The sequence below is a fragment of the Dreissena polymorpha genome, chromosome 9, assembly GCF_020536995.1.
Source record: "Dreissena polymorpha isolate Duluth1 chromosome 9, UMN_Dpol_1.0, whole genome shotgun sequence".
NCBI lineage: Eukaryota > Metazoa > Mollusca > Bivalvia > Myida > Dreissenidae > Dreissena > Dreissena polymorpha.
In genome coordinates, this window is record NC_068363.1 from 80,905,865 (window position 1) to 80,929,086 (window position 23,222).

A 23,222-nucleotide genomic window follows, 5' to 3' on the forward strand; every position below is an offset into this window, starting at 1 on the left:
ATTCTCATGCATGTTGGTTGTGATTTCAGCGGAGATCTATGACCCTGCCCGTCTTGTGGCTGACATTCTCATGCATGTTGGTTGTGATTTCAGCAGATATCTATGACCCGGCCTGTCTTGTGGCTGACATTCTCATGCATGTTGGTTGTGATTTCAGCAGATATCTATGATCCGGCCTGTCTTGTGGCTGACATTCTCATGCATGTTGGTTGTGGTTTCAGTGGAGATCTATGACCCGGCCTGTCTTGTGGCTGACATTCTCATGCATGTTGGTTGTGATTTCAGCAGAGATCTATGACCAGGCCTGTCTTTGGCTGACATTCTCATGCATGTTGGTTGTGGTTTCAGTAGAGATCTATGACCCGGACCATCTTGTGGCTGACATTCTTATGCATGTTGGTTGTGATTTCAGCAGAGATCTATGACCCGGCCCGTCTCGTGGCTGATATTCTCATGCATGTTGGTTGTGATTTCAGCAGAGATCTATGACCCGGCCTGTCTTGTGGCTGACATTCTCATGCATGTTGGTTGTGGTTTCAGTGGAGATCTATGACCCTGCCCGTCTTGTGGCTGTAATTCTCATGCATGTTGGTTGTGATTTCAGCAGAGATCTATGACCCGGCCCGTCTTGTGGCTGACATTCTCATGCATGTTGGTTGTGATTTCAGCAGAGATCTATGACCCGGCCCGTCTGGTGGCTGACATTCTCAAGGGTCTCTGCAGCTCGGAGCAAGCCTGTGAAATCTGCCTCTTCAAAGTGGGTATTAAAAGTCACCAATTTTTTAGCGGCATTCTGGAAAAAACTGGGCTAAATGCACATGTGTGTAAAATGTCGGCATTCTGCGCAGGCTAACCAGTGAAACACTTTCTGCCTAGGCTGGATTTTTGCTTAGATGAGACTTCCTTTAAACAAAATATTCCATTAAAGCAAAAAGTGTTGGTTCTGATTAGCCTGTGCAGACTGCACAGGCTAATCTGGGACGACATTTTACACACATGCATCAAGCCTGCATTTCCCAGAATTAGGTTCATTTACCCCTGGTATTAAGAGATTATTGTGAAACTGTTTGATCTAATTTATAGCAATATTACCCTGATTATGAAAATAACAGCCAGGTTATGAACATTGATATATCAAAGTTTTGAGATATAAAGAACATTGCACCCTATTTTGAATCATTTATGAACAGAACAGAACAAATATTTTATTAATTTAAGTATATTACAGCTCATCATGATCCATATCATTAAACATTCATTTATAGTTTAAATCTATATTTTAACTTTGCGGGTAAGCATCTTTTGATGTTGTGTGACTCAATCTTAACTGTTTAAGGTTTATACATTGGTCATAGTTATAGCAAATGCATTATATTAAAAAATTATATTGATTTTGTTTATTTTCAAGGATGAAATCACGAGCACTCTTCTGTCTCCAATCTCACACTACCTGGATGTAGCTGTAAGTACAGACTTCATTACTTCATACACAGTCTTTAGTCATTTAGAATAACTACACAAGCCAAGAATGTAGAAGTAAATGTTGTAATTTTTAGAAGAAAGTGGATAATAAGATATAATAATAGTACTAATCGTAGTACTAATAATAACATTTTTCTTTAATTATAATTATTATTGCATTTGGATAGGTGATTTAAACAAATTTTTGACCATGTTTTGGTTGGTTTAGTACTGGGAGGAATTAGGTATTGAGGACGAAGTAAGTGGCAGCTTGATGCGTGATACAGATTGTGTGCTGTCTTGTCTTGATAATGTCATGCTTGTAACACGTGTCCATTATATACCTAACGCGTTTGATCATTATTTTAAATGTTATAATTATAAAATGCTCTTTTTAATCAATATTCCAATTTTTATACCCCCTGCTACGAAGTAAGGCGGTGTATTGGAATCACCATGGTTGTCTTCACTTGTCATCATACTTGCATGCATTGTTATCCCCCGCCATAGGCGGAGGGATATTGTTTTGGTGTTGTCTGTCCGTCCGTCCGTCCGTCCATCCGTCCGCCCTTCTGTCCGTCCGGCAGGCACTTTTCTGTCCGGAGCCATATCTTGTATGTGCTTTGGCGGATTTCATTGAAACTTGGTATGAGTATATATATGGATAAGAGGATGATGCACACCAAATGGCATTGTACACCATCTGTTAATAACGGAGTAATGGACCTTTGTATGTTGAAAAAATGCTTTTTTGGTGTCCGGAGCCATATCTTGGGTATGCTCTGGCGGATTTCATTGAAACATGGTACCAGTATATATATGGATAAGAGGATGATGCACGCCAAACGGCATTGTACACCATTGGATAATAACAGAGTTAAGGCCCTTTGTATCTTGAAAAAAATGCTTTTATTGTGTGTCCAGAGCCATATCTTGAAAGTGCTTTGACGGATTTCATTGAAACTTGGTATGAGTATATATATATGGATAAGAGGATGAAGCACGTTGGCGGTGTCCATCAGTCCAGAAAACTTTTGTGTCCAGAAGTATATTGGCGGGGGATATTAATTCTACGAATTTGCTTGTTTCTCATAATTTGAAGTTGTGCATGAAGCACAATTTTAATAATCCTGCTTAAACAATTGCTTAATTTTTGCTCCTCTTTCGTCTTAGAATCTCTTAAAACCTTAAGTTCTAAACATGATTGTAAAAACTAAATGCTAAATATTGTTATGTGTAACATTAACCGATATTAACCACTAGCTCTAGTTTTGAGAGCTTATGGTAACAGGTTCATACAATACTTGTGTATTGCAACATCCATAAGCCTTTTTTTAAACAGTTGAATTAAAGAAACTGTTTCCTTTGGTCCAGCTTTACACAGTCAGATATGTCCTAAAATATAAAGGATTTAAAGGAACACCATTTGTATTGTCGAGTTATAGATATTAAAATGTGTTCTTATATATAAAGGTCTTAAAGGAACACCATTTCCCGAAGTTTGTAAGTTGAAGGTCATAGTGCATGTTGAATGTGTATTTTGAATGTTGGTGTAGCGTAAAAGCTTCACTCAAGTTTGTATTCACATGTGTAATTAATATGTAGTGCATGTTTGAGTAGTACTCTTTGAAATAGACAGAGAAAAGTTGTATGCAGTATCTGTATGTATTCAATTGTGATCCACCTTTGTTTTTATTCAAATCAGATTTTGTGTTACATTTTGGGATTGGAAAGCAATTATATGGATTTGGAGAGAACCCTAGTCTTTTGAATAATTTAATAATAGGGGATTTCATTGTTGTGCTTAACCTGCCAGTATTTTTTTGATTTTCTTCCCTTTGAAACTTTATTATGGATTACTGGGACAGAAAAGTAAATTTGAATCCAATGTCCACTGTATAAAAATATACATAATCTGCTTAAGTAAAAATAATTAAATGTTGTGTTTTGTTCTTGGACAGAGAAATATTTTTTAAACCAAAGCCCTCTGCATAATTGCAAAATGGTATATTCTTTATGTGCATTAATTAAAAGTAATGTTATGTATAGATTATATAACTGTATGTAAAGCTTGATATAACTGTTTAACTGAATTTGAAATCTCAAAATGTCTGAAGCTCCAACTAATTTTTTGTGGGAATATCACAGAAGCTCTTCTCCAATGCTTATATGAGGAGTGATCTGGGAACTCTGGGCTTAATTCATGTGTGTATAGCTTCAACCCAGAATAGCCTGTGCAGTCTGCTCAGGCTTATCACGGACTTTACTTTTTTTAATTTTTGGTTGAAAGGTGATCTCTGCTTTACAAAAAAATCCAGTGTTGACAGAAAGTGTTGTCCCTTATAAGGCTGTGTGCACTGCACAGGCTAATATGGAAGAACACTTTAAACACATGTATTATGCCCATTTTTCTCAGAACAAGCTCACAATATTGTTCTATACTGAATAGCTTGACTAACCATATCATGTTCCTGACTTTAGTATTTCAGCATTAAGGTAAAGTATGTCAATGTAGAGATACCCACGTCCTTATTCTTGACACCACAGCATGATACCATGTGTATAATAATTGTCCATTACCCATTTCAATCGTAACATTATCCCAATCTAATTTAAATCTAACATTACAGTGATCTGAAGACATTATATGAGCAGTCAAATGCAAAAATGAGTCTAATGCCATGCAGCAGTGCTCCTGGCCCGGAGTTATGCTGGCTGCACATGACATAAGACACATTTTTGCATGACAGGCTCAGATAGCTGGTAGCGTTTAAATGACCGTTAAAATTCAAATTCAAATCCACTGCATCGTAAAAAATGCGCTTCCAACTGACCTATTGGGATTAAACTGTTAAAAGCACATAAACCCTCCAAATCAACAAAAATTTCGTACAATATTTGGAAAACATTTCAACGCTGGATGAGGTCTGGTTACATAGATTTAACAAGATACAAGGGACAATATATTTAACACATGTTCATGTACCAAGTTAGTGTCCGCATGTCGTATGATTAGATACTGTTTGCGGGAAAGTAAAATGGAAAACATTGTGCCTTAAAAAAATAAAAACAAGGATTTTGTATTTCGTTAAATCTTTGTTACCATACCACCTCTAGGGTTTAAATTTTGGCTATAATTGCTATAAGGAACATTGATTTTTCATGTGTTTACTAAATATTTTTGAAATATTGTTCAAATTTTCGTTGATTTTGAGTATTTAAACAATATCTAGGACTATAACAATTGATTTAGCAGTGCCTTATGTAATGAAATTCAAATTTATTGGGCAGAGACCGATTTTTGTTTTATACCAGAATTTTTTGAAAACAACAATTTGATTGGCTATGGAGGTCATTTGAAATTTTTGAAAACAACAATTTGATTGGCTATGGAGGTCATCAGAAATTTTTGAAAACAACAGTTTGATTGGCTATGGAGGTCATCTGAATATGACCTTATTGGTAAATTAGAATCAGACTGGGGTTGATTTAAATAAGATTAAAAACAAAAATCACCTTCAAATATCCATTTAAACAAAACATTTCAGGAAAATAAAGATTGCATTAACATGTATTACATAACAGTAATATTATATGGTCAGAAGTCTTTGTTTAAACATGGGGATTTTAATATGAATGCTATATTTATAAATGTTGTATATATTCTAATACCCCTTAAAAGATGGTGGCATATAGCAGTACCACTACCACCGTCTGTCTGCCCATCTGTTCCTGTGTGCGTCCTGTCTCAGTCATGACTTTGCAATATATTTATTGTGCGGAGATGTTTAGACAACATGTTGTGTGTAACACTCATCTCCCTTCCTCAAAGGTTAAGGTCACGCTTAGAGGTCAAAGGTCAATTGTTGCCATAAAAAGCTTGACACTATTCCTGTTTCAGCCATAACTCTGCCATATATAAATAGATTTTGAGATAACTGGGCAAATATATATATTATATGATTAGACATCATGTCTAAAGTAACACCTGTCTTCCTAGCTCAAAGGGTAAGGTCACACTAAGAGGCAGAAGGTTGAATTTGGCCTTAAAAAAGCTTGAACATTCTTGTTTCAGGCATAAGTTTGCCATATAGTTTTTCTAATTGATGTACATAATACAATCTACTGTATGACATCCTGTCATGTGAAACACTCATCTTCTGACCAAAATGTTCAAGGTCTGACTTAGCATGTTAAAGGGACTGTCAACCACGAATGTAAAAAAAAGAAAAGTTTTAAAATACAGTATTTTTTACAATTATTAGTTTATATTGAGTAAAATATCACGACTGGTATATTACATTACTTGAAAAAAGTTCATATCTTCAGTATATTCGGTAATAAAATTTCGCAATGTGAAAAATCAAAAGTACATCGCGAAAATAGGTGACATAAGGATATACAGACTATAAATAAGGCAAGTAGATTGATCATTTTATATATAAAATATATACAATTCACTATGCATGCACAATTTGCATTCCTGGGTTTACCACGTGACGATGATGCTCAATCTACTGGCGTTATTTATAGTTAACTGGTAGTTACCTGGTAGACATACCCAGTAAAATGTATTACCAAATATACTGCAAATATGAAAACTTAACAACTTTTCTCAAGTAATGTAATATACAAGTCGTGATATTTCAATCAATATAAACTAATAATTGTAAAAAACTACGGTATTTTACAACTTTTCTTTTCTTTGTCGTCGTGGTTGACAGTCCCTTTAAGGTATAATTGGCAATAAAAAAGCTTTACAAGATTGTCACTTCGCTATTTATTCATTGTGCTTTTAAAAAAATAACTTAACACTTATCATGAATATATTTCATTCTGTGTGTACTACCTGTCTCTCTACTTTAGAGGTCAAGGTCACACCTAGAGGTCATAGGTCTAAATTGGCCATAGAGCATCTTATCTGGGCTGTGACTTTTTCATACATCATCAATTTTAAAAATAACTTTACACAATGGCCTAATATGAAGAGACTGAGTGTGTTGCGTAATACGCTTCTCATTACCTCAAAGTTCAAGGTCAAGCTTTGAGGTCAAAAGTAAGATTTAGCCATAAACTGCTTGTTGTGACATAAGAAGAGTTATCAGACAAAACTCGAATGTGGATGCATTCATTATACCCCCACAAACTAAGTTTAGGGGGGTATATAGGAGTGAACTTGTCGGTCGGTGGGTCTGTCTGTTGGTCCGTATTAAGTGTCCGCTCTCTAATTCAAGTAGTTTTCGTCCGATCTTCACCAAACTTGTTCAGAAGTTGTATCTACATGATGTCTAGGCCAAGTTCGAACATGGGCCTTGCCGGGTCAAAAACTAGGTCACGGGGTCACTTAGTGCGTTTTAAACATTCAGCATGTTTTCTGCTCTCTAATTCAAGTAGTTTTCATCCAATCTTCACCAAACTTGGTCAGAAGTTGTATCTAGATGATCTGAAGGCTAAGTTCGAACATGGCCCTTGTCGGGTCAAAAACTAGGTCACGGGGTCACTTAGTGCTTTTTTAACATTCAGCAGTGCGTTTTTTAACATTCAGCATGAAGTCCGCTCTCTAATTCAAGTAGTTTTCATCAGATCTTCACCAAACTTGGTCAGAAGTTGTATCTACATGATGTCTAGACCGAGTTCGAACATGGGTCTTGTCGGGCCAAAAACAAGGTCACGGGGTCACTTAGTGCGTTTTAAACATTCAGCATGTTTTCCGCTCTCTAATTAAAGTAGTTTTCATCCGATCTTCACCAAACTTGGTCAGAAGTTGTATCTAAATGATCTTAAGGCCATGTTCGAACATGGGCCTTGCCGGGTCGAAAACTAGGTCACGGGGTCACTTAGTGCGTTTTTAAGCTCATCTGAGCACAACATGCTCATGATGAGCTTTTGTGATCGCTTTTTGTCCGTTGTGCGGCGTGCTTTGTGCAGCGTCAACATTTGCCTTGTTAACTCTCTAGAGGCCACATTTATTGTCCAATCTTCATGAAATTTGGTCAGAAGATTGGTTTCAATGATATCTTGGATGAGTTCAAAAATGGTCACGTTTGCTTGAAAAACATGGCTGCCAAGGGGCGGGGCATTTTTCCTTATATGGCTATATATGGCTATAGTAAAATCTTTTTAACACTCTAGAGACCACATTTACTGTCTGATCTTCATAAAACTTGGTCAGAAGATTCATCCCAATAATATCTTGGATGAGTTCGAAAATGATGCCGGTTGGTTGAAAAACATGGCCGCCAGGGGGCGGGGCATTTTTCCTTATATGGCTATTATAGTAAAACCTTGTTAACACTCTAGAGGCCACATTTATTTTCCAATCTTCATGAAACTTGCTCAGAAGATTTGTCCCACTGATGTCTTGGATGAGTTCAAAAATGGTAACCTTTGCTTGAAAAAATGGCTGCCAAGGGGCGGGGCATTTTTCCTTATATGGCTATATGGCTAGAGAAAAATCTTGTTAACACTCTAGAGGCCACATTTATTGTCCAATCTTCATGAAACTTGGTCAGAAGATTCATCCCAATAATATCTTGGATGAGTTCGAAAATGATGCCGGTTGGTAGAAAAACATGGCCGCCAGGGGGCGGGGCATTTTTCCTTATATGGCTATTATAGTAAAACCTTGTTAACACTCTAGAGGCCACATTTATTTTCCAATCTTCATGAAACTTGCTCAGAAGATTTGTCCCACTGATGTCTTGGATGAGTTCAAAAATGGTAACCTTTGCTTGAAAAAATGGCTGCCAAGGGGCGGGGCATTTTTCCTTATATGGCTATATGGCTATAGAAAAATCTTGTTAACACTCTAGAGGCCACATTTATTGTCCAATCTTCATGAAACTTGGTCAGAAGCTTCATCCCAATAATATCTTGGATGAGTTCGAAAATGATGTCGGTTGGTTTTAAAACATGGCCGCCAGGGGCGGGGCATTTTTCCTTATATGGCTCTATATAGTAAAACCCTGTTAACACTCTAGAGGCCACATTTATTGTCCAATCTTGATGAAATATGGTAAGAAGATTTGTCTTAATGATATCTTGGATGACTTCGAAAATGGTTACAACACTGTATTATGTGAATTGGGAATAAGACATCAAACTGGGAATGGACATCATTTTGGTGATTTTCTCAAACAAAACTATTCATTTCATGATCTACATATATTTTTTAATATATTATCTATAATTTAAGCTTAATAAGAAATTTTCCATGACTTTTTCATTTACAGTGATTGAATATGTATCATTTAAAGTGTATTTTTAAACGATGTCCATGCGCGGCATGGTTACAGTTTCATTTCATGAGGATTTTTTTTTTTTAATTAATAAAAATTCCAGTTTTGAAGTCAAATCAATTTAAATGATGCTATTATATATGCAAGTATATGTTATAATTATAATTTGTAAAACTAGATAAATGCAACATATAAAACTGCATATTATGCACTTTTGATAAAACGCAATTTATTCCCAAATTGATGTCTTATTCCCAATTCACATAATACAGTGTTTTACGTTTTCTTGAAAAACATGGCCGCCAAGGGGCGGGGCATTTTTCCTTATATGGCTATATAAGGCTATGGTAAAATCTTATTAACATTCTAGAGGCCACATTTATAGTCCAATCTTCATGAAACTTGGTCAGAAGATTCATCATAATAATATCTTGGACGAGTTCAAAAATGGTGCTGGTTGGTTGAAAAACATGGCCACCACGGGGGCGGGGCTATTTTCCTTATACATGTATGGCTATAGTAAAACCTTGTTAACACTCTAGAGGTCACATTTATTTTCCGATTATCATGAAACTTAGTCAGAAGATTTGTTCCAATGATATCTTGGATGAGTTCGAAAATGGTTTTGGTTGCTTTAAAAACATGGCCACCAGGGGCGGGGCATTTTTCCTTATATGGCTATAGTAAAATCTTGTTAACACTCTAGAAGCCACATTTACTGTCCGATCTTCATGAAACTTGGTCAGAAGATTCATCCCGATAATATCTTGAACGAGTTCAAAAATGATGCCGGTTGGTTGAAAAACATGGCTGCCAGGGGGCGGGGCATTTTTCCTTATATAGCTATAGTAAAACCTAGTAAAACACTCTAGAGGCCACATTTATTTTCCGATCTTTGTGAAACATGGTCAGAAGATTTGTACCAATAATATCTTGTTATCTCAGGTGAGGGACTTAGGGCCTTTCAGGCCCTCTTGTTTACATTCAGCATAGTGTCCTCTCTCTTATTCAAGTAGTTTTTATCCGATCTTCACTAAACTTGGTCAGAAGTTTTATCTAGATGATCTGAAGGCCAAATGCGAACATGGGCCATGCCAGCTCAAAAACTAGGTCACAGGGTCACTTAGTACGTTTTACACATTGAGCATGGTGTCTGCTCTCTATTTCAAGTAGTTTAAATCCGATCTTCACCAAACTTGGTCAGAAGTTGTATCTAGATGATGTCTAGGTCAAGTTTGAATATGGGTCATGCTGGGTCAAAAACTAGGTCACGGGGTATCTTAGTGCGTTTTAAACCTCACCATGTTGTCCGCTCTCTAAATTAAGTAGTTTTCATCCAACTCTCACCAAACTTGGTCACAAGTTTTATCTAAATGATCTCTAGGTTATGTTGAACATGGGCCATTCTGGGCCTAAAACTAGGTCACAGGGTCACTTAGTGCGTTTTTTAACATTCAGCATGGTGTCCGCTCTCTAATTAAAGTAGCTTACATCCGATCTTCACCAAACTTGGTCAGAAGTTTTATGGAGATGATCTTAAGGCCAAGTTAGAACATGGGACTTTCTGGGTCAAAAACTAGGTCAAGGGGTCACTTAGTGCGTTTTAAAAATTGAGCATGGTGTCCGCTGTTTTTGTAAAGACGACATGCAAAATATTATGTGTCAATGCGGCATGTGGGGGTATTCATCACGTCTGTGACAAAGCTCTAGTTCTCTTTGGACAAGCGTCTTGTTATGTGTAAAACAATTATTTTAGTTTTTTGAAGTTTATTATTAAAGGATTTTATTATGATTTTTTGTTTGCAGATTGATTTGGATTGGTCATTTGTGTTATTGTTAATTTAATATATCAAATCGTATTTCACTTTGTCATTAAAAAGCCCTAACACAGTGTCCCTTTTGCTTTTATTAATCCATATGTGTGCTTTCTAATCAGTTTACAGACTTACTTTAAATACAGTTTGGCATTCTAACGATACTAATGTATGATTTGTTTGGTGTGAAATATACATTTTGTATGTAATCATAGACACATTTCTAATTAATTACTTGATCTAATAAATTCACAGGCCAGGTCAATACTTTAAGAAGAAAACCTATTTGAACAAAAATACAAATATAACTGTATAATGTTGGTCAGCTGAACATTTTTTTAGCTTTAGTTTTTAAATTAAAGTTTGAGCATTTGTTAATTAGTTTTTGACGATCTTAACACCAGCACAGGCAGTTTACAAAAGGCAGAATGACATCATATCACGTGATACTGATATTGCGTAATTCTAATAAGCTAACAATCTCGACCAAGGCAATCCGTACATAACAAAACAGACAAAGTATTCCGTTATCGTATCTATAGAAACCAGTAAACAACAATCGTTTCCGCGCAAATAAATGTTATTAATTTCCATTCAGAAATTAATAAGTCTTATTATGTATTAAATAAGTTGTATATAAAAATCATTCATTTTTATGAATAAATGGAAGATTTTCAAGGTTCAGGTAATATATTTTTATTTATATTCTAATGTGATGCAACAACTTGTAAGTTAAAAAAACATTTTAATTATTCATTTACTTTACTAATTCTTCAAAAGGTACAAATAATTTACCAGTTTCAAAATATATAATTGTTCTGCCCCTCCCCCTCATCATTTAAATAATGCAAATTCCTTATTACAATTTTCTTGATGTTTGTGATAAAATGGCAGTATCTAAATAGTTTTACATCTGATGCATGGTCTATTATTATGACCTTTTAACCCTTTCAGTGCTGGAACCGAATTTTGAAGGCCTTTGCAAACAGTTTGGATCCTGATGAGACGCCACAGAACGTGGCGTCTCATCAGGATCCAAACTGTTTGCTATTCTGATAGTATTCTTTGAAAAAAATCGAAGAAAATGCTAATTTTAGAAATTCAGCAGACGACATTTTAGCAGAAGACAAATTACCCAGCATGCAAAGGGTTAATGAGCCATTTATTAGCTCTTGTAAATATGAGTCTGTCTTTGGAACACCAGCCTAAAATCTTTTGTGTTCAGTATTGTACCAGATAACCAAGTGCAGTCTGGAGTTTTAATTTGAAGGGTCTAACCAATTATAAAAGCGAAAAGTGGAATTACTGTTTTACTTACGCGGACTGCACATGCTAGTCTCTGAAAATTTGTGCCTCGGTCTAGGAAAACTTGGCTTTACACATGTGCATAAAGTGTCATCCCAGATTAAACTGTTCAGTCTGTTCAGGCTTATCATGGACAACACTTTCCGCTCAATCTGGATATTTGCTTTGAAATGACTTCCTTGAAAGGAAAAAAGCATGATAAAAGCGGAGAGTGTCATCCCAGATTAGCCTGGGCAGACAACACTTAACGCACATGCATTATGCCAACTTTTAACAGAAAATGGACCATTTACGCTCATGCTATAAGCCCCTGTTTTCCTAAAGACCGGCAAAAATGTAAAACCTGTCTCTAGGAGCACCAGGCCCCTGATGAGAAAACTCTGCTTCACGTGGCAGACATTCTGTCCATGATTGCCTCCAGTACCAAAGGTCGCAGGCACCTCATGTATGGAGAGAAGAAGGACATATTCTCCAGGACTAAGTATGTGGAGTGTAACCCTTTCACACTTAGTAGCAAAACAAAAATGGCTAAATGCAAACAGCATAAAAACAGAACAGCTTGCGAGTAATTCGTAGTATGTTAAGGTTTTATGCTGTTCGCTGCTTATCAGTATTTTAGGGTTGTAAAGTAGGCCTTTGAAACTTGAATTTTGTGAGAAATGTTTTTAATTTAATATGACTTTCTCAGGGACTACAATCCTGTCACATTGTGTATACATATAGTAAAGGCTTAACCCATTACTGCTCAGATGTGCATTTTGATTCTTTGTCGTCCTCTAGAAAATAAAATTCCATTGAAGAACTTATTTAATACACTCCAGTTTTAAAAGCTTCATACCCAACCCTAAGATACTAGCAGGAAACAGCATAAAACCTGGACAGAATACAAGTTAGTTGCAGGCTTTTATGGTTTTATCCTGTTTGCATATAGCCATTTTCATTTTGCTTTTGAGCAGGAAAGGTTAAAAGTGAAGTTGTTTGTGCTCTTTATACAATTTACAGTGTGTGTTTTTGTCCACTACCGGTTTCACCGGAGGGGACTTATGGTTTGCGCTATGTGTGTCCGTCATTCAGTCAGTCCGTGAGTCTGTGAGTCTGTCACACTTTTCTGGATCCTGCGATAATTTTAAAAGTTCTTCATATTTTTTCATGAAACTTAAAACATGGATAAATGGCAATATGGACATTATGCACGTCATTTCATTTTCTTCCTACGTCAAAAATTCTGGTTTCTTTGGCAACAAATAAAAAAATCTGACAATGGTGGAGCCGGTAGGGGACATATATTGGGATCCAAACATTCCCAATTGAAGGTTTAAAAAATATAATAAATAAATAACAAATAAATCTCAATATTCAGGTCATCTCCCATCAAGGCAAATCAGTTAAACCTTAGTTTACTCATTAACATCACTTTTAATCTCAATTTCTATGCATTTGTTAATTAAAAGACAGCAACACTTTCTTCCCGATTTAAGCCAAAACAACATGATTTTTCCCAATCTAAAGGGACCCGGTCCTATTCCCAAAATGGTGGAAAAAAAACACTGATTTAAGTGAGCCCCTATTTATATTTATCAGGGAGAGAGTATATTGGAGTCATTGTGTCTGTATGTCACCATGTTTGTCTGGCCAGAAAAGTTTGTAAGGAACTACTTTCAAATTAAAATATATCATCACCATGAAGTGTATGTGCTGGACAGTTTTGTTCATATCCAATGAGCCAAACATTCCTAAGTTATGTGCCCTTGATCATAGCTGACAAAGAGGTGCACAGATGTGATAAAACTCGATCTAACATCGAACAGGAATGTTTGTTCCTGCAGATATATGTGACTGGAATATACGGTACTATTAGGTTAATTCAAGCAAAGAAGTACTATGATTGGAAGTTAATGGTATCGTAATTGTCTGAACTTAACTCCTAGTTAAAATAGTCGTCTTCAAAATGGAAGTTTCACTACTTTTTGTTATTTGACGTATTAAAGGATTGTTTTTGCCCTGTCTGTTGGTTGGTTGGTCTGTTGGTCTGTTGGTTGGTTTGTGCCAACTTTAACATTTGCAATAACTTTTGCAATATTGAAGATAGCAACTTGATATTTGGCATGCATATGTATCTCATGGAGTTGCACATTTTGAGTGGTGAAAGGTCAAGGTCATCCTTCAAGGTCAAAGGTCAAATATATAGCTTCAAAGCAGCGCAAAAGGGGACATAGTGTTTCTGACAAACACATATCTTGTTTTATAATGCCACACCAGGATTATGGTTTAAGATCATCACATAAATATGTATTTTCTGGACTAACTTTAGATCGTCTGCTGCACACATCATAGCCGAGTTCACTAAAAAGGCACTACAAAGGCAACTACCTCGGGAGGCGGGGCAGGCCCCTACCCATGCTGTGATTGGTGCTTACTTGTACATATGTCGGCAAATCTACAACACCTGCGAGGGACTACTTGTCCTCTATCCCTATGAACTGCATGCAGTGGTTGCTGAAACGTGGAGAGATGTATGTGATGTGACTATACACATGTATTTACTTTGTTATAAAAGATCTTAAGCTTTAACAACATGTTTAGCTCACCTGAGCATAATGTGCTCATGGTGAGCTTTTGTGATCGCCTTTTGTCTGTGATGCGGCAGGCAGCATCAACATTTGCCTTGTTAACATTCTAGAGACCACATTTATTGTCCAATCTTCATGTAATTTGAGCAGAAAATTTGTTCCAATGATATCTTGGACTAGTTTGAAAATGGTTCTGGTTGGTATAAAAACATGGCCACCAGGGCACGGGGCATTTGTCCTTAGTTGGCGATAGTAAATTCCTTTTTATCTCAGGTGAGCAACTTTGGGCCTTTTAGGCCCTCTTGTTTCGGCTGTTATTGTCTGTCAGCATCTGCCATTTGGCATCATGAGTCAGTATTTTCCTTTGAGTAACTTCTTCACTGAAACCACAGTCCTGGATGATTTGAACAAAACATGGCATGTGTTGGGTGTGGTCCTTTTACAAATTCCATCAATTCAATCAAGGGTAATCATTAAAAAAGAGCTTCATAAACATGCAAACTTTTAAAATCTTCTTTTATAAACCAATTATTTGATTTCAAAATAGTTTCACATAAATGATTTTTGGATGACTATGTACTGAATTTCTCCAAATTACTTTGATTTAGTAATTGTGTAAGTCAGTCATCATTAAGTAGTTTAAATTTGTGGAACAACCTACTTTCTAACTTTTCAATGGATTGTATGGTAACTTTAAATTTGTCATCACCATGAATTGTACATCATGAGCTGAATTTTCATTGTCAAAGATTCACTCATAGCATAAGCTATTAAACAAAGCTTACAAACCAATGCTTAGGTATTTATACCCATAAATGTCCAAGTTATGAGAAGATTTCTGCCGTTCTACCATTTTCCGTGGCGGCCATTTTGAAATCCAAGATTGCCGCCAAGATATTGACATGAAAATTTGAGCATAATAAAATTATTGGACCTTAAGGATCATAGAATGAAATAAGCACAGTTATAGAAAATCTAGAAAAAGTAAAATCATTGCCCTTAAAATTAACCATCTTAAATGGAATAATTTGTCAACTCCGTAGCAAAGGTCACTATCATTTCACTGAAATGTTACTTGGGAAAGCCACTACCTCTATTCCTGTCAATGATTTTGATTCTTTTATTAACCTGGCCATAACAAAGTCATACAGTTTACCTTATGATGATATATATGGGCCTTGCTCTGTGAAAAAGGGATTTAATGAATGTTCGTAAAGTGTCGTCCCAGATTAGCCTGTGCAGTCCGCACAGGCTAATGAGGAATGACACTTTCCGCTTGTATGATATTTGTATGCCCCTGGATTGAATGATCGGGGGTATATTGTTTTTGCCTGTCTGTCAGTCATTCTGTCTGTCTTTTATTCTGTCTGTCATCAAAACTTTAACCTAAAACTTTAACCTTGGTTAAAGTTTTGTGATAACTTTTGCAATATTGAAGATAGCAACTTGATACTTGGCATGCATGTGTATCTCATGGAGCTGCACATTTTGAGTGGTGAAAGGTCAAGGTCATCCTTCAAGGTCAAAGGTTAAATATATGGCTTCAAAACGGCGCAATAGGGGGCATTGTGTTTCTGACAAACACATTTCTTGTTCATATGAAGAAAGTATCTTCTTATCAAAATTCAAGTTTAGGCTTAACCCTTTGCATGCTGGGAAATTTGTCGTCTGCTAAAATGTTGTCTGCTGAATTTCAAAAATTAGCATTTTCTTCGATTTTTTTCAAAGAATATTATCAGAATAGCAAACAGTTTGGATCCTGATGAGACGCCACGATCTGTGGCGTCTCATCTGGATCCAAACTGTTTGCAAAGGCCTTCAAAATTTGGTTCCCGCACTGAAAGGCTTAACGTGTTGTCCCTGATAAACCTGTGTGGACTGCCCTTTCTAATCTGGGGCGACTGCTTCAAAATTCTCAGACACTACTGACGTGTGATTTCAGAAAAGTTATTTGTGCTATCCTCTATTTTTGACGTCTAGCTTTGATTTATTGTGCTTGAATAAGTTTATCAGTTCGTCTGTCTTGTGACTCTCTACCTATGAACCTTGCTCTGGGAATAAGGGGCTAAATGCATGTGTGTAAAATGTCGTTCCAGATTAGACAGCGCAGTCGACACAGGCTTATCAGGGAAGACATTTTCTGCCTAGACAAGATGTTGTTTGGGAGAGACTTCCTCTTAAAAAGAAATTCCATTAAAGCAGAAAGGGTCATCCCAAAATAGCCTGTTTGGACTGCACAGGCTTATCTGGGATTTAACTTTGCACACATGCCCTGTTTTTAGCTCGTCTCAATTATGTTTCTATTTTTATCAAGGCCTCAAGGGATCTTGAGTCCGTGAACACTCCGACCCCAGGGGATGATGACAGCGGTAGTGACAACTCCAGTATAACCATCAGGGAGGCCTATGATGTGTAAGTGCAGAAGAGTGAACTTTGCAACTTTCAACTGTCCCCAATTTTTAGCTCAGCTGTTTTGGGACAAAACCCGAGGTATTGTCATAGCCAGCTCATTGTCTGGCGTTGTGCTCAAACCTTTACATTTTGTTAATCTTTTGAACATTGGCTCTAAAATCAAAGTGCTTCCACCTACAACTTTGAAACTTCATATGTATATGCACCTTGATGAGTTTTACACGCCACACCAATTTTGGGGTCACTAGGTCAAAGGTCAATTTCACTGTAACCTCTAAAAAACCAAACATTTCTGACAAGCTTTCATTTATTCAAATCTGCACCCGCAGCCGAGCGTTGGCACCTGCTATGCGGTGCTCTTGTTTTAGACATCTTATGTCAGTTTTAAGCATTACTGGCTTCAGTCACTTAGTTTATGGAGTGTTATTACTTTGTATGCCCCCTGATTGAATGATCGGGTGTATAATGTTTTGGCCTGTCTGTCTGTCTTTGTTTGTGTCTGTCTGTCATTGTAAATGTGTATATGTCCCAAAACTTTAACCTTGGTCATAACTTTTGCAATATTGAAGAAAGCAACTTAATATTTGGCATGCATGTGTATCTCATGGTGCTGCACATTTTGAGTGGTGAAAGGTCAAGGTCATCCTTCAAGGTCAAAGGTCATTTTTTTTCTAGAATAGCTTCAGTGCGGCTTCAAAGCGACTCAGTAGGGGGCATTGTGTTTCACAAACACAGCTCTTGTTTAAAGTTATTTTTGAGGTTTACATTACTAAACATTTTCATTAAAAGGTGGTTACCTTTTAATTATTTTGATACTGATACAGATATGTTTTCTATGAAGCCGCAGCATTTTCCTTTTATAAAGACACTACAGTGTGAAGTCTTGGTTACTCTGTAAATATCTTGATAACGCTGACGGTGAAGGAATCAAACCTTGCACATGATTGCTAGGCAGAAACGACATCCACTATGCCACCATGACCTCTCAAATATTCCTTTCAGTGTTGCCTGGGAGGACACGCTGCGTGATAATCTGCTGAACTTTGCCAGCACGGCCAAGGGCATACTACTCCTGCAGCAGACGGGGGCTCTCAACGAGTGCATGAGCTACATGCATACGAGATATGAGAAGAAACTGCAGGTGAGTGCATGAGTTACATGCATACGAGATATGAGAAGAAACTGCAGGTGAGTACATGAGTTACATGCATACGAGATATGAGAAGAAACTGCAGGTGAGTGCATGAGTGACATGCATACGAGATATGAGAAGAAACTGCAGGTGAGTGCATGAGTTACATGCATACGAGATATGAGAAGAAACTGCAGGTGAGTGCATGAGTTACATGCATACCAGATATGAGAAGAAACTGTAGGTGAGTGCATGAGTTACATGCATACGAGATATGAGAAGAAACTGCAGGTGAGTGCATGAGTTACATGCATACGAGATATGAGAAGAAACTGTAGGTGAGTGCATGAGTTACATGCATACGAGATATGAGAAGAAACTGTAGGTGAGTGCATGAGTTACATGCATACGAGATATGAGAAGAAACTGTAGGTGAGTGCATGAGTTACATGCATAGGAGATATGAGAAGAAACTGCAGGTGAGTGCATGAGTTACATGCATACCAGATATGAGAAGAAACTGCAGGTGAGTGCATGAGTTACATGCATACGAGATATGAGAAGAAACTGTAGGTGAGTGCATGAGTTACATGCATACCAGATATGAGAAGAAACTGTAGGTGAGTGCATGAGTTACATGCATACGAGATATGAGAAGAAACTGTAGGTGAGTGCATGAGTTACATGCATACGAGATATGAGAAGAAACTGTAGGTGAGTGCATGAGTTACATGCATACGAGATATGAGAAGAAACTGCAGGTGAGTGCATGAGTTACATGCATAGGAGATATGAGAAGAAACTGTAGGTGAGTGCATGAGTTACATGCATAGGAGATATGAGAAGAAACTGCAGGTGAGTGCATGAGTTACATGCATAGGAGATATGAGAAGAAACTGTAGGTGAGTGCATGAGTTACATGCATACAAGATATGAGAAGAAACTGTAGGTGAGTGCATGAGTTACATGCATAGGAGATATGAGAAGAAACTGCAGGTGAGTGCATGAGTTACATGCATAGGAGATATGAGAAGAAACTGTAGGTGAGTGCATGAGTTACATGCATAGGAGATATGAGAAGAAACTGCAGGTGAGTGCATGAGTTACATGCATACCAGATATGAGAAGAAACTGTAGGTGAGTGCATGAGTTACATGCATACAAGATATGAGAAGAAACTGTAGGTGAGTGCATGAGTTACATGCATACGAGATATGAGAAGAAACTGCAGGTGAGTGCATGAGTTACATGCATACGAGATATGAGAAGAAACTGCAGGTGAGTGCATGAGTTACATGCATACCAGATATGAGAAGAAACTGCAGGTGAGTGCATGAGTTACATGCATACGAGATATGAGAAGAAACTGCAGGTGAGTGCATGAGTTACATGCATACGAGATATGAGAAGAAACTGTAGGTGAGTGCATGAGTTACATGCATACGAGATATGAGAAGAAACTGCAGGTGAGTGCATGAGTTACATGCATACGAGATATGAGAAGAAACTGTAGGTGAGTGCATGAGTTACATGCATAGGAGATATGAGAAGAAACTGTAGGTGAGTGCATGAGTTACATGCATACGAGATATGAGAAGAAACTGTAGGTGAGTGCATGAGTTACATGCATAGGAGATATGAGAAGAAACTGTAGGTGAGTGCATGAGTTACATGCATACGAGATATGAGAAGAAACTGCAGGTGAGTGCATGAGTTACATGCATACGAGATATGAGAAGAAACTGTAGGTGAGTGCATGAGTTACATGCATACAAGATATGAGAAGAAACTGCAGGTGAGTGCATGAGTTACATGCATACCAGATATGAGAAGAAACTGCAGGTGAGTGCATGAGTTACATGCATAGGAGATATGAGAAGAAACTGCAGGTGAGTGCATGAGTTACATGCATACAAGATATGAGAAGAAACTGTAGGTGAGTGCATGAGTTATATGCATACGAGATATGAGAAGAAACTGCAGGTGAGTGCATGAGTTACATGCATACGAGATATGAGAAGAAACTGTAGGTGAGTGCATGAGTTACATGCATACGAGATATGAGAAGAAACTGCAGGTGAGTGCATGAGTTACATGCATACGAGATATGAGAAGAAACTGTAGGTGAGTGCATGAGTTACATGCATACAAGATATGAGAAGAAACTGTAGGTGAGTGCATGAGTTACATGCATACGAGATATGAGAAGAAACTGTAGGTGAGTGCATGAGTTACATGCATACGAGATATGAGAAGAAACTGCTGGTTTTTTGGTTTTTTAAAGAAATAGTGGAAAAAAAGAGTAATATTGCTTAATGCGCTTGACGTCATGAACGCTAAACCGTAGGTCAATTTATAGAAAGTCTGAATACCTGCATGCCGAAGCGCGCATCTTGTATGTAGACTGTTATACTTGTAGTATGGATACGCGGATGGTATTGGTACAAAGAAGTGAAAAAGTCAACTATTCACATGTGTTCATTGAACTTGAACAGACATAGCGAAAAATAACTAGTTTCTTTTTGCCTATAGACGGAAATAAGAATACGAAAGATAAAGAAAAGTTGACCGTTGAGATGTATTTTGGTGATGTCGCACTCAACACACAATATCATGACTGATTTTTTCAATAATTGAAAACCCATTACAAAATATCCCAAACTGACACTTAAACTTTGTTTTCTAAGTGAACACGACACACTTATATTTGAAAGAACTGGTCCAAGGAACTGCATGATATCTTTGTATAATTGCAGAAATAAAATGTGTATGTTAAGTACTTTTTATTTTGTTTTTATTAAATTAATAGTATTAAACTAATGTCCAAACTTGCTTTTTTATGTTTCCAGCAAAATTTGCGAGAATGTTTTTAATTTTGCGAGTTGGTATTAAAGCTGCTCGCAATGTTTTGCAAGTAGAAAAAAAAGTTAAATTCGAGCCCTGAGAAGAAACTGTAGGTGAGTGCATGAGCTACATGTATACGAGATATGAGAAGAAACTGTAGGTGAGTGCATGAGTTACATGCATACAAGATATGAGAAGAAACTGTAGGTGAGTGCATGAATTACATGCATACCAGATATGAGAAGAAACTGCAGGTGAGTGCATGAGTTACATGCATACGAGATATGAGAAGAAACTGTAGGTGAGTGCATGAATTACATGCATACCAGATATGAGAAGAAACTGTAGGTGAGTGCATGAGTTACATGCATAGGAGATATGAGAAGAAACTGCAGGTGAGTGTATGAGTTACATGCATACCAGATATGAGAAGAAACTGCAGGTGAGTGCATGAGTTACATGCATACAAGATATGAGAAGAAACTGCAGGTGAGTGCATGAGTTACATGCATACCAGATATGAGAAGAAACTGTAGGTGAGTGTATGAGTTACATGCATAGGAGATATGAGAAGAAACTGTAGGTGAGTGTATGAGTTACATGCATAGGAGATATGAGAAGAAACTGCAGGTGAGTGCATGAGTTACATGCATACAAGATATGAGAAGAAACTGCAGGTGAGTGCATGAGTTACATGCATACCAGATATGAGAAGAAACTGTAGGTGAGTGCATGAGTTACATGCATACAAGATATGAGAAGAAACTGCAGGTGAGTGCATGAGTTACATGCATACGAGATATGAGAAGAAACTGTAGGTGAGTGCATGAGTTACATGCATACGAGATATGAGAAGAAACTGCAGGTGAGTGCATGAGTTACATGCATACGAGATATGAGAAGAAACTGCAGGTGAGTGCATGAGTTACATGCATACGAGATATGAGAAGAAACTGCAGGTGAGTGCATGAGTTACATGCATACCAGATATGAGAAGAAACTGTAGGTGAGTGTATGAGTTACATGCATAGGAGATATGAGAAGAAACTGTAGGTGAGTGTATGAGTTACATGCATAGGAGATATGAGAAGAAACTGTAGGTGAGTGTATGAGTTACATGCATAGGAGATATGAGAAGAAACTGTAGGTGAGTGCATGAGTTACATGCATACAAGATATGAGAAGAAACTGTAGGTGAGTGCATGAGTTACATGCATACGAGATATGAGAAGAAACTGTAGGTGAGTGCATGAGTTACATGCATACGAGATATGAGAAGAAACTGCAGGTGAGTGCATGAGTTACATGCATACGAGATATGAGAAGAAACTGCAGGTGAGTGCATGAGTTACATGCATACGAGATATGAGAAGAAACTGCAGGTGAGTGCATGAGTTACATGCATACCAGATATGAGAAGAAACTGTAGGTGAGTGTATGAGTTACATGCATAGGAGATATGAGAAGAAACTGTAGGTGAGTGTATGAGTTACATGCATAGGAGATATGAGAAGAAACTGCAGGTGAGTGCATGAGTTACATGCATAGGAGATATGAGAAGAAACTGCAGGTGAGTGCATGAGTTACATGCATAGGAGATATGAGAAGAAACTGTAGGTGAGTGCATGAGTTACATGCATCCGAGATATGAGAAGAAACTGCAGGTGAGTGCATGAGTTACATGCATACGAGATATGAGAAGAAACTGCAGGTGAGTGCATGAGTTACATGCATAGGAGATATGAGAAGAAACTGCAGGTGAGTGCATGAGTTACATGCATAGGAGATATGAGAAGAAACTGTAGGTGAGTGTATGAGTTACATGCATAGGAGATATGAGAAGAAACTGCAGGTGAGTGCATGAGTTACATGCATAGGAGATATGAGAAGAAACTGCAGGTGAGTGTATGAGTTACATGCATACGAGATTGAGAAGAAACTGCAGGTGAGTGCATGAGTTACATGCATACGAGATATGAGAAGAAACTGCAGGTGAGTGCATGAGTTACATGCATACGAGATATGAGAAGAAACTGTAGGTGAGTGCATGAGTTACATGCATACGAGATATGAGAAGAAACTGTAGGTGAGTGCATGAGTTACATGCATACGAGATATGAGAAGAAACTGTAGGTGAGTGCATGAGTTACATGCATACGAGATATGAGAAGAAACTGTAGGTGAGTGCATGAGTTACATGCATACGAGATATGAGAAGAAACTGTAGGTGAGTGCATGAGTTACATGCATACGAGATTGAGAAGAAACTGTAGGTGAGTGCATGAGTTACATGCATAGGAGATATGAGAAGAAACTGTAGGTGAGTGCATGAGTTACATGCATACGAGATATGAGAAGAAACTGTAGGTGAGTGCATGAGTTACATGCATAGGAGATATGAGAAGAAACTAGGTGAGTGCATGAGTTACATGCATACGAGATATGA

The 23,222-nt window shown here is 37.4% G+C and overlaps 1 protein-coding gene across 5 annotated transcripts in view; it reads left to right on the forward strand.

The window, feature by feature from the left end:
- Positions 1–23,222, forward strand: part of LOC127844596 (protein broad-minded-like) — a 93,371-nt gene that overhangs the window by 32,479 nt on the left and 37,670 nt on the right. For 3 of the 5 annotated variants that reach the window (XM_052374985.1, XM_052374983.1, XM_052374987.1), the window contains exons 15-21: positions 669–757; positions 1,409–1,462; positions 2,935–2,964; positions 12,172–12,299; positions 14,130–14,331; positions 16,703–16,800; positions 17,803–17,941. In XM_052374985.1, coding sequence (XP_052230945.1) covers positions 669–757; positions 1,409–1,462; positions 2,935–2,964; positions 12,172–12,299; positions 14,130–14,331; positions 16,703–16,800; positions 17,803–17,941 — 740 coding nt within the window. Of the gene's footprint in view, positions 1–668; positions 758–1,408; positions 1,463–2,934; positions 2,965–3,942; positions 3,958–12,171; positions 12,300–14,129; positions 14,332–16,702; positions 16,801–17,802; positions 17,942–23,222 lie in introns of all 5 variants that reach the window. The other 2 variants (XM_052374984.1, XM_052374986.1) reach the window with 2 other exon arrangements.